This window comes from Homarus americanus, unplaced genomic scaffold, assembly GCF_018991925.1.
Source record: "Homarus americanus isolate GMGI-L3 unplaced genomic scaffold, GMGI_Hamer_2.0 scaffold33468, whole genome shotgun sequence".
In the NCBI taxonomy this organism is placed as follows: domain Eukaryota; kingdom Metazoa; phylum Arthropoda; class Malacostraca; order Decapoda; family Nephropidae; genus Homarus; species Homarus americanus.
This window is the reverse complement of record NW_024714177.1, coordinates 4,401,353-4,420,563: the sequence shown is the minus strand read 5'-3', so window position 1 is coordinate 4,420,563 and position 19,211 is coordinate 4,401,353. Positions and strand designations below refer to the sequence as shown.

General features: G+C 44.6%; 1 protein-coding gene across 1 annotated transcript in view; it reads left to right on the top strand.

Moving 5' to 3' along the window:
* The first annotated feature begins 3,488 nt into the window (after nucleotides 1-3,488).
* Nucleotides 3,489-19,211, top strand: part of LOC121877316 (fidgetin-like) — a 42,681-nt gene continuing 26,958 nt past the window's right edge. Inside the window, exon 1 of the mRNA XM_042383005.1 lies at nucleotides 3,489-4,108. Coding sequence (XP_042238939.1) covers nucleotides 4,106-4,108 — 3 coding nt within the window. The 5' untranslated portion in view covers nucleotides 3,489-4,105. The remainder of the gene's footprint in view (nucleotides 4,109-19,211) is intronic.

Genomic DNA, 19,211 nt, shown 5'->3' with positions numbered 1-19,211 from the left:
TTTTTTTATGATTTATATTTAGACTTCTGGTACACCTGTCTGTCTGTCTGTCTGTCTGTTTTTTACCTGTCTATATTCACAGGGCTGTTCTGATGTGTGTGACTACCTACTCGATCAGCACCATGTACTTACACCACTATTATCATCTACTACCATCACCACCATGGTCATCACCTACAAGAACGCCCACAACTACCACACACAAGCGCCGCCCACAACCACCACACACAAGCGCCGCCCACAACCACCACACACAAGCGCCGCCCACAAGTATGACCAGACTATGCGTCGTCCAGGAATGCAGGACAAACCCCACTTTTATGTTTACCTGAGGGGGGGTTTTGTCCAGGGGATTTTGTCCTAGGTAGGTTTTGTCCAGTTTCCGTCATCCGGGAGGGAGTTGTGGTGGAGGGGGTCGTCCAGGAGTGGGGGTGGTGAAGGGGGCTGTGGTGGGGTTATGGTGGGGTGGGCGAGGTGTTACTACCTCACCACATGATGAAGCAGATCTGCCTTGCTCGAGTTGCTATTGGTTGCCTGAGTCCGGTCTTGATATTGGCTGTAGGCCCGTCAGTGTTCTGGTTCGCTATTGGCCCGTTAGTGTCCTGGTTCGCTATTGGCTGTAGGCCTGTCTGTGTCCTGGTTCACTATTGGCCCGTCAGTGTCCTAGTTCGCTATTGGCCCGTCAGTGTCTTCGTTCGTCAGTGTCCTGGTTAGCTATTGGTTGGTGTATATTCAGGGTCTTTGTCTTCCGATTGGTTGACCTACCCGACTGAGAGTCCTGGATCCCTAATGACTGGCATGATTGCTTTAAGATCCAAGGCTTGTGATTGGTTGTTCATAATTCAGTCCTGGTTCGCTATTGGTCTACATAATTAGTTTGTTCTCAGGGTTGATATCTGAAAAGAGACAAATTATTATATTATTGAAATCATGATTGGTGGAGAGTTAACATACATACATACATACATACATACATAGACAGTTTACCTGCCATTACCTTGAGATAATGATTCACCTGAAGACTAAACACCGCCTTAATGCTAGCTGGTGTGGGGTTAGGTTTGGTTAGTCTAGATTAGGTTGGTCCAGGTTAGATTAGATTAGCGTTAAGGTGATTAGAAATGGGTATAATAAGCAGGGGGGTTAATCTTCAGGTGAGTCACTCGAGCAAGGTGGTCTCTCAATGAAAGGATTCTGATAAAACACCTGTGGATGTTATCTTGGCTTTACCTGTGGTCGATAGATTTCAGAGTTTGTACGTGTATATGTCATTATACACACACACACACACACACACACACACACACACACAGTTCCTATCTTAATCTTCATAAAATACAACCACATAACCACAACATACTGTCTACTGTATGTGTCGACTGAGGCACTACAACACAATACAGTATGTTGTAGAAGTCTTGGTAGAGGGCTTCAGTGTCGCCCCCTACAACACCCGAGGGTCAGTATTACCGTAAACGGGACTGACATACTTTTACCCGGAGTTGAAATAAAATCTGAGGGAACTTCCATCCATAAGTTTGCATTTGCAGCGTAATAGACAATGCAACAGTATGTGCAATGTGAATAGTAACGTGTGCCGTGTGCAACGTAATGAGCAACACGTGTAAGTTAGTAAAATGTGCGTGTGTGTGTGTGTGTGTGTGTGTGTGTGTGTGTGTGTGCGCGTGTGTGTGTGTGCGCGCGTGTGTGTGTGTGTTTAAGGGACTAATAACACACGCAACATAATTAGGAATGTAATTAACGTAATTAATAGTACATGTAACACAATTGGTAACATGTGCAATATAAATACCATAATACGCAACACAAGTGGTAACCTATGCAACGCAAGTGATAACCTATTCAACACGATTGGCAACACATGCAAAACAGTTAACAACATTTCCAAGTTAACAAGCCTGACGCAGCAACACACACACACGGACAGGTAAACCCGGACAACACAGTGACAAGAGGAATTCCTGGGCACATTGAACACGGGTCACCCCCTCCTCTTAAGTAACGGGAAACGGGGTAACACGTGCAAGGGAGGAAAACAACGCCCCCAAACAAGTTTACACAGTGACGGAACTTCAGAGAGAGAGACAAAATTGACATCATCCTGCAACAGATGCAACGAATCATCCATCGTTGTGGTTGTTGACGCCAAAAAAAAACCCCACCAGTTATGTAAACAGAGACAGGTATACAGTTATGTAAATAGAATCAACACTACAGGTAAAAATCACATATTGTGCACAGCAGGTAGACGACTGACAAGTGTTTGATGGGTCTCTAATATTGAGTGAGTTAGATTAGTTAGTCAATCGGTTGGTCAGTTAAGAAATTTAGTACGGTGTATGTCAGTAATAAGTTGGAAAGGGTTAGTGAATCAAGTTATCAGTTAGCTGGTTAGTTAGGTTGAGGTACAATGTCTTAATAGTAAGGACAGGTTGAGGTAAACTCCCTCAGTGTAGACAGGTTTAGGTAAGCCGGTGAGACAAGCGTCCTCTTAACATCAGCCATTGCTATCTTGTGTTCGTGTTCCCGGGAGAGTGAACTCAACAAAAATCACCAATAAAGATTCTTCACAAGCAGGGAACAAAAGTCGTATTTTTTGTATTGAAACTTAAAAGAAATTTCTTATGCTGTACCTATCAAGTCGAGTTATACTGAACGCAAGGTCGAGTGTCTGAGCTAAGTATTTTCCTTGTATATTAAATGACTGTTGTCTAAGTTTTACATAAGTGTTGCATTAAGACGGTGGTAAACTATTGTGATATACTTAATCTCGGTATAAAACTCTATAGTTTATACCCGTACTAAAGTTCCCGTATGCGTGAACATTAATGAATTAACTGTTTAAAGCTAAAAGTGCCGTGACAGTGCTGAGCTCTATAACAATAAATCATCATATGCATCAAGATTTAGTTGGTCATTATGTAAATATCATCTCGTGTGGTGTTCAAAATAAACTACACCGCGCGTGTTTGTTAGCATAAGAAATAACTACAAGTCAACAAAAAAACTCTTGGGGGGAGGGGGGTGTATTCTAGCGAGGCGTTATGCAACAACCTCAAGACAACACCAGTTAGCAACTTCATTCTGGAATCTCCCCCGCGCCGCCACCAACAACAGTGGCTGCTGCGGTTGGGGGGAAGTTTGGCGAGAAATTGCACCACTAGCGACTCCCGACAACTGTCTTCCACGAACTTAGTGACTTGCTTGGCCTGTTCGCGCCAGATGACCAAGTGACTTCTTATAACTTATCAAGATCCCACTATATTCAGTCACACTCTTCGTCCGTCTCCAGTGTTTGCTTTGGTTTCGCCTTGCCAATTCACTGCCAAGAAGTGCCGCTGATGAGCAGCGCGTGAATTAAGAGTGTAAATGTGTCATGATAGTTGATAATTAATGAAGAAGAACGTCTGGGAGGCGTGCTTGGGGCAGCCGTCGCGCCACACACCACCTCAGACTGAGTCGGCACCCGCGCAGCTAGTCAGCGCAGGCCACTCTATACGACTGAGCTGAGACGCTCCCTTGCTTCAGTTCGGTCACGACTGGCGAGGCGTATGGACGTGCAGCGCTTTGGTCCGTGAGCTTACTAGCAAATTTCACGGCTATTGGATGGTCAGAGCCTTTACCCTGTCGAATGGTGACCTCCTTGGTGTGAGATAGTGAGAGATCAACAAAGACCATCGCAGCGGTCCAGTGTTGAGCAATATAATCACGAGAAAAGCAAAAGTGAAATTGTTTTTTTGTTCATTATAATTAATCTGGTGATATCGATATATTTGTGAACCCTTTTTTTCATATTTATCGGAAACCAAAGATTTTATGAGTTTATCGAGTGTATCCAGTCAGTGAGACTTAGCCATATTTCGTTGTTTGCCTCATCGGTACGCAATTTGGCAGACCTTACGGAAAAAAAGGGTAACCAATTTCCATACATCCGAGTGTCTTGGAGACTATCGTGTTCGGTGATCGCCAGGGATTGTCTTGATGGCCGGATGGTGAGGTCTAGTGTCCTCCGGATTCCAACACTCCGGACAGCGGATTAAAGCCATCATAGGAGTATCCGGACAAGACCCCAAACAAACTAATCATGGTAAGTGTCATGAAAATAAGTATTAATTTGCATATGGGAATTTCGTGGATATTTACTGAAACGGGAATATTGGGATGACTATTTAATCACACGTGTTTAGTTCAGACAGTCATCCTGATCTGTCCTTCAGTAAATCTACCTCACATTCAACGCATTAATAACCTGATTGATTTTATTGTATTGGTAATCAATTCTTGAATAGTTCAGTAAACTTGTTTTCATTGTTATTAATGCCTGGTTGAATATAGCCTACTGGGACGCTTATTTTGTTAATATTTAGTGTAAATTGAATTTTTGTTATCTTCGGAGTTTTGTTACATATGTTCTGCATGATAAATATTTACTTGTGGTTGTTGCTCTTACACATTATATTTTATTGCACACTGATGAATTCCCGGTAAATTTAAGCAATCAATTTGTTATCGGTGATTGCTCTTAGAATTTGGGCGGGCTGATCAGCGTGCACGACGATAGATGTTAACGGGCTTCAACAACTGATCCATCCATGCCTGTTGTCTCTTTTGATACATTAGGTGTCGGGACATCTTAGTTTCAATGTAATTTAGATCGCTTATCTTTATCCTGTTAACGGGAACAGTGGTGACAGGTGTTGTTGCCGTAAGCACCCGTGTTCAACACCTGCAGGACAGGTGTATATCGCGTGCGGCAGCGGGGAATATTATGTTGAATCCACGTACAAGATTTTGTTCTCGGAACACCTGTACCCAGTTGCACCTGTGGAAGCAGCGGTTGTTTTTATTTTATGTTGCGGTTAGCTAGTGGTATTGTGACACCTACGCGTCCACGTTTTTTTTTACCTATTGTTCATGTATTTGTGAACCGCATTATATTGTATTGGCCAGGCACTTAACCGTGTCCCAGTAATTTTAAAAAATGCTAGCGAGTCTTCAATCTTGATAGCTTTTCACTTCATAAACGGATTGTTTCCGTAGAATATCATGGCATTATTATCGTTGAAACATCTTGATTTTGACGTTTCCCAAAATAAATGATAATCTGCGTAAATGGGTTTATCGTGGGAAAATTTGCGAGAGCTGTTGAAGGTGATGGATAGGATATGGTAATTCATGCTAATATCTGGGCGTGGGCTGCCCGCGCTGAAACGTGTACACAGGACTCCGCGTTGAGGCGTTACACTTCATAGCCCATCAGCAGTGTTGTGCACGAGTGTTGGCCGTTCCCTGCTGGTGTTGCAAGATTGCAATGTCTGGCTATGTTTCGTGTATTATATTTTTTGTGAGAAAGTAATTGGGTTAAACATGAGTAGTAATTAGGTTAATGTGCTGTATTTATGTCCCTCATCTTGTCTACTATGCGGAGTTAAGTATGTTGATGAATATAAGAAAAAAACATTAATTTGTTTTATTTGGGGGGAGTTATGGCTCGGGTATTATTGTAGTATCTCTTCAACAAACGCTATTTTTTTAGAATTTCTTTTACGCCATGGTTGTATTGTCTTCATCTAGTCGTCGCATATCACGTTGAGCATCGAATGACTACATATTATACGGATGATCGATAATCTTAGTTTTAGTGCAGCTACGACAAACTAAACACTTTTCTGGTGATTCCCGTCTGTTTATCTGTGGAATTTACGTGTACCAGCTAAATTTAAGTGCATCAGTACCACCAGAGTCGGGTAGTCTAGTGTTCCTCTGGTGCGAACGGTCTGGTTTTATGATTGTGTGTATCTTTTAGGCTTGACATTGGTTACACTTCATTGGTCACACTGTCGTCTCATGAGGTTAGGGGGCAGTAAAATTCCCTGTTCTTGGTCGAACCGCAATGTAAACGGCATCTGCAGGTTGTTCTGATGTTACTACTATATAATAAATGCACGGGGAAACAGTAATTATTCCCACTGAAGTACTGAACTGTTTTGGGATTACAAGACCAGCGGAGGTGGTGGTGGCCTCACGGCTTGGCCATAAACAAGTGACGTGACGTGTGTTTTAGGTACAATGCTCGACCCGCTGTGTGCCCGGATGATGTAGAATTTTGTGAAGAGCGCTGACCACCGAAGGTTTGTGTGGTGGTCAGAACTAGGGAATAACTGTTGTGGGGACTAGATTGAGCGAGACAGCTTTACTTGAAGGGAGACTTCCAATTCTGTCAATTTGAGCTATAGTGAACTTGATTTTCCATGTGTAACTAGATTTGTTTACATAGAGCATGATAGTTACGGTCGAGTATAGATTGGTTAGTTTGCTCGTTAGAGTCATTTGGAAGTTCTGTGCAGTTAAACTTGCCACAGAGTTGCTAGCTAGAGTGAGACAGCTCAGAGGAGAGAGAGATAGAGCGCCTTGGAGGGCGCGGGTGTTGCGGAAGAAGGACCACGCTGTCTACCCGGCACAAGTATCCCTTTGTTCCCCGCTGGAGGAGAGGAACAGCCTCGCCATGCTCCGACGGCATTCTCCTTTATCCCCGCTACGGCACCCCAACACCCCTCACACTTATAAGGGATTATTAGATCTTAAAAAAGTTCAAGTGGGTTGCTGGGATTCGTTGACATGTTCTCCACAGCTGTTCGGTGGATATATTTGTTCGTAGAGCATGAATAAAATCGGGATAATTGGTATTACGTTTAGTTTTTACGATGGCAGTGCAGTGGGTGAGAGAATTACCGTGTTTGATGTACTGAGTGAATCGTTAGAGTTCATGAGGGTTTTTTTTTATTGAATTTCAGCATGGTGTCTGTTGTGTTAGAGTAATTGTGTAAAAGTGTAATTATAATATTTTAACATGTCCTGTAGTTTGGTTTTATTGTTAACTGTGATGATATTCTGGTCGTGGTGGAAACATACCTATTGTGGGGTTGCTGTTTGAGCAATGCATCGTTGTTGTGGTTATGGTGTCACAAAAAGCTGTTCTAGTGACAGCATTATGATGTTAGCGATACTACTATTAACAATGGCTGTGATGACTAACATTCCAGGAGAGGCCAGGGATGGGCTAACATTTTAATTGTGGTTGTTATAATATTAAAACCGGTATCACTCCTATCTGGTTGTATTGATGTAAGTTATAATTGATAACTTCCAGCGGTGGTTGTGATAATTCCTAACACACCCCCAGCAATGGTTGTTTTAACATTAAAACCGTGATAACACTCCCAGTAGAAGCTGTGGTTGTGATAACACTTCCGGTGGTGTAGTGGAGCTGGACAGTGAGAGCGGAAGGGCAGTATGTGTCTCCTCATGGAAGTGGTTATTATTCATCATTTCCGCCCTGCCCGCCCGTGTGGAGAAGGGTTAAATGTCACTCGCTTTACTCTGGTGTATAGATTTCCCGAAAAAAAATTAAAATCGTTGTTCACTCCATTAGTATATAAAAAAGTAGCTGTGTTGGGTAATACTCTGGCGCGAGGACAAAACGTTTGGGTGGGCGTATTGTGTTGTGTGTTGCAAGTTTCTTAAAAGAAAACCTGTCAGGCGTATCTCGTTCACAAAACGTTTGGGTATTGTCGGAAATTTCCTGAAACGAAATTTAAGCTGCTCGTTCGACTAACAAGAAATATGTACCACAGTAGGATAGTGTTTTGAGTTGTTGTGTTGGGTGCGCCTCATAGAACGTTTGGGTAGTGGTTACGTCACGGTGTGCTGGAGGAAGAAGAGGGGTGGGTGGGGCGTGGGTATGGGTTGTCTTGTACCATGAAGCTTGGCAACGATTTGTTTCCGGACGCTCACGGTTGCATCATGTCAGCATATAAGGCTTCGCATTAACCTATACTGTACACAGGTCCGATTCGTGATCAGCTCGAGCTTACACCGCGAGGCTTGATGTTAATCCCTTATTTGGCTTTCAAACTTAAATTAGCTCATCTGGTGTGCATTTGTGTGGCGTTTATACAACCAATTTTAAATTAAGACAGAGTGTTAATATATCAAGCGCGATTTAGCTGTAAGCAATGTAAACAAGTTTTAAGTGGTAACACCAGTCAAGAGAACTGGACGCGCGTAAGAGCTGGCGGCGGTTCATTTGTAATAAATAAGAACAACTCCGGATATGCCCAGTAGTCATGCCCAGTAAATGTAATATGTTAGCGGGTGTATTGTTGCCACTAGTAAAAATGTCAACTTTATGGGATTTATATTTATAACAACTTAGCTCATTTCAGGGGGAATTTTTTTTTTAAGTAACAGTTTCCCAATTGGATGACCAACACCTCCCAGATTATGTTTCCGAGTAGTGGGAGTTGACGTAATGGTCTCCGTGAACAGGCATGGTTGTGGTGGCCGCGTTCTGAGAATAGGTTTATAAAACTCGGAAATTGCTGTACGTGGTTAGTGTGACGTCAGGCTTAATTCTCAAGATGGCTCTACGGTACATGGGAAGACACATAGACAATGTTTATTTTCATTGTGATTGGCAATTTATATCATGTTTCCCTTCTGCTGTAATCATGTCCGTTGTCTACAGATGTGTATTGTTTGGTGTGTACGTTGGTCTAGTTACTGTATATTGTGAAAATGTTGAGGTGTTTGTCGATGTGGTTTCCTCACAAGTGTATGATTCATGTCGTGTTTGGATTGTTTGCTTGCTGTGTATGAAGGATATTGAGGTGTTTGTATGTTTTGTCAGCAAGCTCCTTCTCCCCCTCTTCCTGCCCCACATCCTCGCTCCCCCTCCTCCCCCTCCTACTCCAAATCATCCCGCCACTCCTGTCCCAATCCTCGCTCCTCTCCCCTACCCCCCATCCTCCTGCCCCACCCCATCCTCCTGCCCTACCCCCCATCCTCCTGCCCTACCCCCCATCCTCCTGCCGCCCCATCCTCCCCTGCCATACCCCCCATCCTCCTGCCCCACCCCCATCCTCCTGCCCCACCCCCCATCCTCCCCCCCACCCCCATCCTCCTACCCCACCCCCATCCTCCCCCTCCCCCCCATCCCTCCTGCCCCCACCCCCCCATCCTCCTGCCCTACCCCACCCCCCATCCTCCTGCCCTACCCCCCCCATCCTCCTGCCCCTACCCCCCCATCCTCCTGCCCTACCCCCATCCTCCTGCCCTACCCCCCATCCTCCTGCCCCACCCCTATCCTCCTCCGCTCCTTCCCCCCCCCCTTCCCACCCTCCTCCCCTTCCCCCACCCTCCCTCCCTTCCCCCACCTCCCTCCCCCCCACCCTCCCTCCCTCACTCTTCCTGGGGTTGATGTGGCCGCCTTGTAAATTGTTTGCATAAGATGTGTCAAATATTATGCTAGCGTTGTTTACTCGCCTCGTGTGCCTGTTTGCTTAGCCTCACGGGGATACTTGTTTATGGGTTGTTTGTGTATATCCCATTGTTTACCCTGTTTACTGTTGATATATTTGAGTGTACTGGAAGAATCATGTCAGGTAAGTAACTCATTAGAGGAGGGGGCGGCAACACCCCCTCCCCTCCGCACCATCACACCTGTCTTAAAACCAATTGAAGGTAAGTCACAGGTAAAGAGAATGACTACCGTACTCTTTTTACCTGTGTTTTTTTTTCATGCTTGTGTTATAGTTTAGTGTGGAGAGCTACTATCACTCAAGTAGTAGGAAGTAGTAGGGGTGACCAGGAACTATTTTGGGGACTACCATTTTACGTACACGGTCCTCTATTTACACACACACACTTTTGCCTCGTCTCCACGCCGTGGTTGAGTGTTTGGGATCACCTGAAGATTAACCCCTCCACCGTAATCTAACTTCATTTTAACCTACCCTCCCCCCCTTCCTCCCAAAGATGTTAGGGTGATTAATCTTCATGTGAAATAAACTAGGGTATTGATTCTTCAGATGATTCTCTCGTTTATTAATAATAATCTTTCCCATTAACTCAGCAGCCTCTGTACCCCTGGCGAGGTGGTTGGTCTCTGCCACTCGCCTCACTATTACGCAGCCTCCTGTGATAATTTGTCTCAGTAACGTTTTATCTTGAACGGGAGTGAATTCACGCTCTTATCAGCTAACCGCGATAACACCACCTCAGATACCGTGTATGTTTTTTTATCTTCAGTTTTATTTTCATTTTTCTTGGGTCGTATCAGGTTATAGATTATTTCCTTGATAAACACTAATATCTGTTTCGTTATTTGAGAGAATTTAATCAAATTTGTGTAGTTTAGTGTTAAGGTTGTTTATAACTTAACGAGGTGGTTTGTTATGGTTTCTGATGGTTTTTAGACGGTTGGTTTGGTTTTATGTCAAGTGTTAAATTCCATGCTGTAATGATGAGCTGCACTTTGGAGCTGATTAACATTGATCTCTCTCTCTCTCTCTCTCTCTCTCTCTCTCTCTCTCTCTCTCTCTCTCTCCCCCGTGTTATGTCGTTGCGTCATACATCACATTTCCTCAGCCGATCTCGTTAAAGAATTTGTTTTAATGCTTTTTTGTTTTTTTCCCTTGGCCTCAGATGCTGGTAAATCATCCCTCTTCCTCCCACCTCCTCCTCCTCATACTTCCTCTTATGTTTTCTCGTCAGTTTTCCACCCGAGTCTTGATAAATGATAATTAATGTGCGTCGCTGTGTTTTAACTAACCAGATTCTTAGCGCGCGTGTTGTGGGTTAATAAACATGCTATTAATCTCTCTCTCTCTCTCTCTCTCTCTCTCTCTCTGCGGGTTGGATCGTGTGGCGCTCAGCGAAGTAGTCTCTCTGGTAGCCGTCCTGCTGGGGTACTAATAACTGTCTCATCAACAAACATCTCTCTCTCTCTCTCTCAGTGTTCTCGCCCCTTCCCCCTCCCTCCCTCCTCCTCTTTCCGTATCTGATTTTTGTTTGTTTGACCTTTATTCTCTGTTCCTTTAGCCGTAAACATCAACTTGAAGGGGGGGGTGTATTAATGCTGATTTTCCATGTAAAGGATTCGTATGTAATTGCCTCCTCTTCTTACCGTCACTCGTTTGTAATATCTCTCTCTCTCTCTCTCTCTCTCTCTCTCTCTCTCTCTCTCTCTCTCGTGAAGGACACAGGTACATAAAGAGTGAGAGAATTAATACGGATTTTCCATGGAAACTCGCTCACGTCGCGGCAAGGTGAGCGTGACCTGTCGGGTGGCTCCCTCCCTCCGGCCCACCTCACCCAGGTAGTGGCGGCGGAGAGTCACCCCACTACCGGAGGGATTTAATCGAGTGTTGGTGACTTGGTCGGGTTTATTTATCCTCACGTGGCGGATCTGTCTCGTCTCTTGGTTGTGTGTTGTTAGCAGTTAGTTAGTGAGGGTAATGTGATAGATAGATAAATTAAGGTCCAAAATATAAACGCAGAGAAAGACATAATCGGCATTCGCTCTGTAAGTAGTGAGGCGTCGGCAGGTAACGCCCCCTACCTGCTCGCTGCCTCGTTACTGAATGCGTCTCTCCTCATTTTTCTCCCCGTTGTGTTTGTTGTCTGTGTTTTGGCGGGTGTTGCTCTTGTTTCAGCTCGCGGGCGTGGCGGGGGGCTTGGTCAGCTTCCCCACGCGCCCACACCACACCCCAGAAGACGAGAAAATTAGCGAGTAAATGTGCGTATCTCGTATCTGTCAACAGGAGAGCGAGCTTGTGGGTGGCCTTACCGACCCTTTACTACCCCTCCTCCTCCTCCCCGCACCCCCCCCATCCGCCTTACTCCCCCTCCCGCCCTACTCCCCCTCCCGCCTCCACCACCAACACTCACCTATTTTGCTGTTTTCGTGTTTACGATAGCTTTTGTCCGCCGCTCAAAGAGGCCACACAGGTGAGTATTGCTCAGGTGTCGCCGATACATGTAAGAGGGAAGTGTGTGTTGTGCCACCACCATAAGGTAGAGTGAAAGCTTGCAGGTTTGGGTTTTGTGAGAATGTTTCTACCCCCCTCCCTCCCTCCCTCCTATGTCCCCGGGGCCCCTACCAGACTGTGTTGGGCCCGCCACCCACCCACTTGATGTAGCAAGCTGTGGTGGACCCGTGTTCTTAAGTAAGGAAAACATGTACAGGAGGGTCACTCGTGTCAAAAATTCTTCCTTTCCCTCCAACCTTACCTGTGAGGGGTCACGGCTTCATTACGGAGAGGAGGTTGATGATACGGATTTTGGGTGTCGGTAATATGTGGGTTATTAACGTGTGTGGGTGTTGGGGAGGGGGTGTAAGCATGGGTGTAGTACAGGTGAGGGGGGGTGGGGGGTGTAGTACAGGCGGGTGGGTGGGGGTGTAGTACAGGCGAGGGGAGGTGGGGGTGGGGTGTAGGAGGGGGGTGTAGTACAGGCGAGGGGTGGGGTGGGGTGTAGTACTAGTGAGGGGTGGGGGTGTAGTACAGGCGAGGGGGTGGGGTGTAGTACAGGCGAGCGGGGAGTGTGGGTGTGTTCCGCTTACAACCTGTTGCATTGGTCCAGTCTGGGATGATTTAATAGCGTACGGCGGGTGTGTCTATGTGTAAACAAGTTCTTTGTCATTATTCTATGGTGTGACTGAATTTATCCTTGACAACTATTAATTTATCTCTGGAACTGGCTTTAGAAATCCCCGCATATGTAGTGTATAATATAGAGGAGGAGCAAAGTGTGTGTATATATTGGTTCTCTTGTTGTTGGAGTGAGGGAGAGCCTTGTGCCGAGCCTCACGTCCTCCCGTGGTGAGTCCTGTGTGGCTGGGTCCTCCCTGGTCGACCTATCCATGCCTAGGTAGGTAAGCTCCCCCCCCCCAAACGCCACTTGTTCATGGTAGGAAGGCAGGTGTCTCGCGTATGACAAACCTCTGCAGTAAACATCAACAAACCCCTCCCTGTTACTAGCCCATCATCCATCACAACAACAGTCCCGGGTCACCATCCTCTACCTACTGTAACCGTAGACGTCAACCAGGTCGCTTTGGACGAAATGGTCGAATTAAGTTAATTGTGGCAATGGTGTGTAGCGCCCCCCCGCCCCTCCCTCCCCCGCTTGGGTATCCTCCTTGTCTTTCGCCAACTGTCATGTTCTCTCCAGATTTAGATTAGCTCTTGTTTATATCTTAATTTTTAGGTGTTTAGATGAGTTTTGGACAAGGAAGTCATTTTTTTTCATCGGTAAAGAGTTAGTTATTTTTTCTTATCAGTTATGGGCTTGAGAGATATATCATATTAAATAATCAGATTACCTAATTATTGTACTCTTCCCCGCACTACCCTTTCCTAGTCAGGCAGCAGACAGGATACTGTTGGCCCGCTGCGTTCACCCATTTTTGCAGTCTGACAGAGGACTTTTTAACCCATTTCGAATGTGTCAACAATGAAGGATTAGATAAAGACGCCGCCAGAACTGCCTCAGCAACAACAGGATACAACTTAACTGTCGACAAATAAACCATCAAAAGTAGGCGTTTCGGCAACTGTTACCATCACCACCGACTTGCCCCCGCTGCTTCGTTCCATTATGGATGGCTCCCTTTCCCATTTTGTTTCAGTCGTCCGTGTCTCGTGTGGCCAATTACCCCGGTGAGCGGTAACTATCTAGATAATTGACGAAAACACGTGGGCCCCGGCCAGTGTTAAATGGACCAATCCCCACCGAGTTTACGTCTTGGGACAAGGTTGCCTCGTCGTGGATCTAGTGACGGTATTGTGTGTATTGTAGTTGGTGTTGTGGTGTTTGTGTGCTGCGGAATATGTGAGGTTGGGAGCTTTAAAGACCAGTTTCTCGGGATTTCTTGGATTTTCTCATCCTTTTCCCGAGAACAGCGACAACTTGAGGTATGGCGAGACAATTCTGTGCATGAATTTGATCGGTATCTGGTACTTTAGAGGTGTTGTGATGATGTCAACACCCCGGTAGGTAGGGCGGAGGGGCCGTAGGCCAGGGAGCTGCCTGGTGATCTTTGTAGCGCTGAGGTGTTTACCTGCGCTCGCTCAGGTGGACGGCGGAGATTGTTCACACACACACACACACACACACACACACATATATATATATATATATATATATATATATATATATATATATATATATATATATATATATATATATATATTATATATATATTGATATATATATATATATATATATATATATATATATATATATATATATATATATATATATATATATATATATATATATATATATCAATCAGACTTGCTTTAAACCTTCAAAAATATTTGTGACGTTAAACAGCCAAATTATCCACCTGACACAAAGTTGCCACCAGCCAACGTTAAATACTTGTAACAGGTAAACAGTCACGACTTAAAGTTACCCAAACTCTATACCTGGATTTTCCCCACAACTTGGGAGTAACCCATCTTGCCAACTGTTAACTTATGAGACACGACTCAGAGATGAGTAAAAAAATAATAGTAATAATTTCTGAGTAATTATTAGCTTCGTCAGAACAACCAGTTACGAGAGAAAAGAAGAAAATTAACACACGAAACATTTGAGAAGCTTGGTGGTTGTGTGGCCATCTGGCGAGTGATAGTGGCCGCCGCCAAGATTATGAATATGTAGAAGGAAGGGGCAGTTTCTGGGGGAATTAGTGCTGCCAAGGTATAAATGGTCGTTAGCGTAATTGTTTGAGGGATGAAGCCATTATTTGCCCTTGCTGATAGTATTATTTTCCTCGTTAGGGTAGACTGGGGTAACGAGGTCGTCTGTGGTAGGTCCTTGTCGAGTCACCCTTTGGTCTCTACTCAGGGGTAAACGACAGCATTATAGCCTTGGTTGTAGCGTGTGTGTAACCTTGGTTAGCTTAATGTTAGTCTTGCCGTGCGTGTGTTGTGCGCGGCTGTTGCGTTGCTTTTGGTTATTTGTCATGCTCTCGTGGTTGGTTGTTCTTGTCTTGGGTTGACTTTGGTTCTAGTCGTGTAGCCTTTGGTTACCATAGCCGTGGTTGTTATCGAGTAACCTTGGTTGTCGTAGTAGTATTAACAAGGTTAGGTGTTGTCAGCGTGGTTTGGTTGGAGGTAACCTTGGGTAGCTGGGTGGAGTGGTGCACAGAACACTGGTGTAATGGAGGGTAATTTTTGGCATTCACGTTGTACCGCTGTCGACACCTGACATTCGACCAAACCTAGACCAATGTCAGCGATCCCGAGTACTGAATTAGTCGTAAACATAGTGATTTGTGACCCCATGAGACAGATTCCTACTGACGGCAATATGTTATCGGTGATCTTAATACGGGCGATATAATTCTTAAAACAGTAGACGTGTTTATTTTCTTAAGTCCTTCCTTAAAGAGTGGGGGCTTATGTACTTATCATACTTGACCTACTGAACAAGGACGGCCACTTATATTTTTTTTTATTTGGACTTTCTAGTTTATTACGAAGCACTGAGGGTTATCTCCTAGTCCTTGGTTGGCTTATACGTCACTATCTTAACATAAGTTGACCAATAGGAAATTTTGTTTATGTAAGAATTATCTATCAACCAATCCCCACTTGTCTTAGGTCCAGGCAAGCCGCCAATCAGCCAATGAAAGTTTTGTTTATGTAAGGATTAACGGTCAACCAATCAACACATGGCTCACGTGCGGGCAAGCCGTCAATCAGTCAGTCAGGGCCTCAGTCACGTAGTAGTAAGCCTTCAGCCACACACACACACACACACACACGGTACACACACACACACACACACACACATGGTAGCTGACGCGTGCTGACACTCCACCGTACATCAGTCACCTCCCCCCGGTAGCTCGCGTACAGACAACTCATCATCCAATCAGGGGGTCTCACTAACACACAGGCTAAGCTTATCAACCAATCAGCACCCTGCTCACATACAGACTTCAGTTATCAGGCAATCAGAACCTCGCTTACATGCAGACTTCAGTTATCAGGCAATCAGAACCTCGCTTACATGCATATGAGCCTATTATCCTGTCAACGGTGAGCTCACGTACGTCGGGGACCTTCGCCACGGCAGTTGGAGATCAGTATTACGGTAGACTGAGTACGGTTGAACATATTTGGTCAACAGATAGCTTATTCAATGGCCGACCTGATTTAAAACAGAATGTGTAATTAGCATTCAGGTGGTTCGTGCTTGTTAGGGGACGTCATTGTGAGGATGTGATTGGAAATGTTAACTTGGATTCGTTATGGTGTGTGTGTGTGTGTGTGTGTGTGTGTGTGTGTGTGTGTGTGTGTGTGTGTGTGTGTGTACACTTATGAAATATTATGAACTGGATTTACTTATGTTATTAAAAAACATAAATAACAGCGATAATGATCAAAGATAACAATTAAAAGTCAATATAATAAGAGTAACAATAGTAATAACGAAGAGCCTGAGTTATTTATAAGGTTTTTTGTATATAAAATAGTAAACAATAATTAATTTAATTTTTGTGTTGTTTTAAATACTCTTGTCGGTATATTTAAATAGAATCAAAATTAAGTTTATTTTCGCTAAATTATTTTATTTACCGAGAAATTAATGAGTTATTTACGTACATAGAATTTAAGTTTCTGTTTGTTGAATTATTTTTACTATAAATTATAACAAGAAAATTTAAATGTTTCAATATATCGTAAGTTTTTTCTCACATTTAATTTTCCTACTTAGATAAGACAACTTTTTTTTTCAACTTTTAATTCTGATTGTTGAAAAAAAAAATAAGTGTTTCCGTGAAGTGCCTATTGATCTATTGAAAAGGTTGACCTATTATTTAAAGCTATAATAGAAGCAGTTTCATCGTAATTCGCATCATGGGGTTTACAGGAACTGGTCGTGGTTCCCCTCATGTTTGATCGTGGATAAGGGAGGGAGGGAGGGAGGGGGCTGGATTGTTTCTTCCTTTACGCCTTTCTTAATTTTACCATTTATTTTAATATTTCCCTCTTTATTATTCTACCTATTCTGCTTCTATTTTCCTCCTAATATATATAGATATATGTCACCCGTATGTATAATTTTCCTCCCCGTAGTAGACCAGGTGGACCCGGAACACTTGATAGAACAGGTGAAGAAAATGGGAGAGGGGGATTTTGTGATGAAAAGTAATAAATAAGGAGAACTCGAGACAGATTGGGGGATAATAACAGCTGTGAAGTAAGGCGGTGATAGGCCTAGGATGTGTTGTACTAAAGTGGGAGGTGGTGGTGGTGGTGGGGGGGTAGGGTCCCAGGGATGGCCGGAAAGGCGTGAGTGGACGACCATCTGCTCGTTGTAGCGTGAACTATTTCTCTCTAATTACCGCGCCAAGGGTTGTTAGTCTCCCCCCCTCCCCCCCCCCCGCTACCCTCCCAGAGACAAGTGGTGGCAGTGCTGACGACCGCCGCCACTTGTAGTACCTCGTGTTTTGATATCAGAAGCGTGGCGGAAGAGGGGTGGGGAGTTTGTTTACGTGATAGTACAGTAATATCGTTTTAAGGCCTCAACATCGACTCGTTTTGCGACTACCTGTATTTCTTAGTCAACGTAAATATTGTTCATGTAAAACTGGTCCGTTCGTGATGCATTGAATAGATTTGTTGAGCACTGTAATGGGTGTTAGTGCTACAAGATAAAACCCCAGCAGCCTGTGATGTTGGAGCGTGTTTGTGCTTTGATCACTTCCTGTTGATGCGTTTATATCTTCCGGTGTGTGGCGACGCGGGGGAGAGCTGTCAAGTGGATTTTGTCAATAACAGATAGCATATGATGTGCGTATGCTTTTGTGCGTGAAGGGAGGATTTGTTCGATTGAATTTGCGTGTGGGTGTTTGGTTAGCTGGGTTTATTGTGTGTGCGTGTGTGTTTGACGTAGACATCCACGTACACACAATAATAAAACGTCATGTATGTATAATTATATATCACGTCGTCAAAAGTTGAGTACGATCACTGATGCAGGATCTACCACGACCTCCGGTGGCTGACTCCTCCCGTCTTGAAGCGCTTCAGGGAGGTTACCACGCCCTCCCCCCCCCCCTGTTAGTTCTGCCTCGCCCTAGAGTCTCGGAATTTGCTGCCGTGGACCTGTAGTCGTAGGGCCCACGAGACCTGACGCTCCTCACCACCTGCCTCGAGTCCGCGCGAAGTTCCACCCTCCCTCTAGTACCTGACGAGACACGAGGAAGGTGAGCACCTGGCTGGCAGTCATGCAGCAGGCAGGCGTCTCCCCTCCCTCTACTCGTCACCTCTGCACCACTTTCCTCTCTCATCCTAATATGATTTCCGCCAGCTGCTGCTCTGTAATCACCGGGTTCATCTTCTCTACCATAATTCCCCAACGCCCCTCCCCCCTTCCCCTAAATCCACCCCAGGGGAAGGGGGGAGGGCGGGTGATATGCGTGTTGGTCGCACTTGAGTCAAATGAAAGTGGATCAGTTCCACTCTGCGCCCCTGACTACCGCCGCCCCACTACTACGAGAGAGTAGTTTTTTCCAGTACAACCCAGGGCTAGGATTCAGCCTCCTCTCGTGAAGGAATTTTTAGACTGGCAACTTTTACTCTTTATATTTTTTAACCTTGTAATTCCCTCGCCTCGTCTCAGGTTCTCAGTACTATACTAACAGATTGATAGTGTACTCGGCATTTCCAGGATGATTCAGAAGTACCACCACTCTAGGATTGTCCGGGTGTGTACTGGGAAAAGAAGGGTTGGGAGGGGGTTTCCAGGGGTCGCTAGAACGCGTGTCATTACCTTCACTAACCACCTGGGATATCATGAATTATTATTGTCACTTGTGGACCAATTTCCTCTCAGGTGATGTAGGTAGAGGTGTCCCTTTGCACGTTAACGGGATCCCTTAATGGTTTCTCCTGGGTAAAAACATTTCGGGGGGCTTGTTTACATACAGGGAAGGCGTCTTTTTTGTTTTACAGAGGAATTGATGCAATGGAAGTAAAGTAGCTACCTGGCTCACGACTTTGTGTATGGTAGCACTGTTTATTGATGTCCTCAGCAAACGTAGTGCTTCCTGTGCGTATTGCGATTTAAAAAGGATATTACGTCAAGTGCGATATGCTTACACTACTAGTTACATAAATCACACACAGTTTGGCTAGTTAATGGACTTTTGATTGCCCTAATAGACCACTAACACGCTTAAAGGTTCATCCCAACGACCTATCATGTAAGTAATAACAAACTTTACCGCGAAGTCTGTGAGAATTAGGTAAATAAAAGTTTTGCCAAATTTGTGAGAAAACAGAGAAACGAAAGACCATCGTTAAAGTTTATGAGAGTAACGAAAA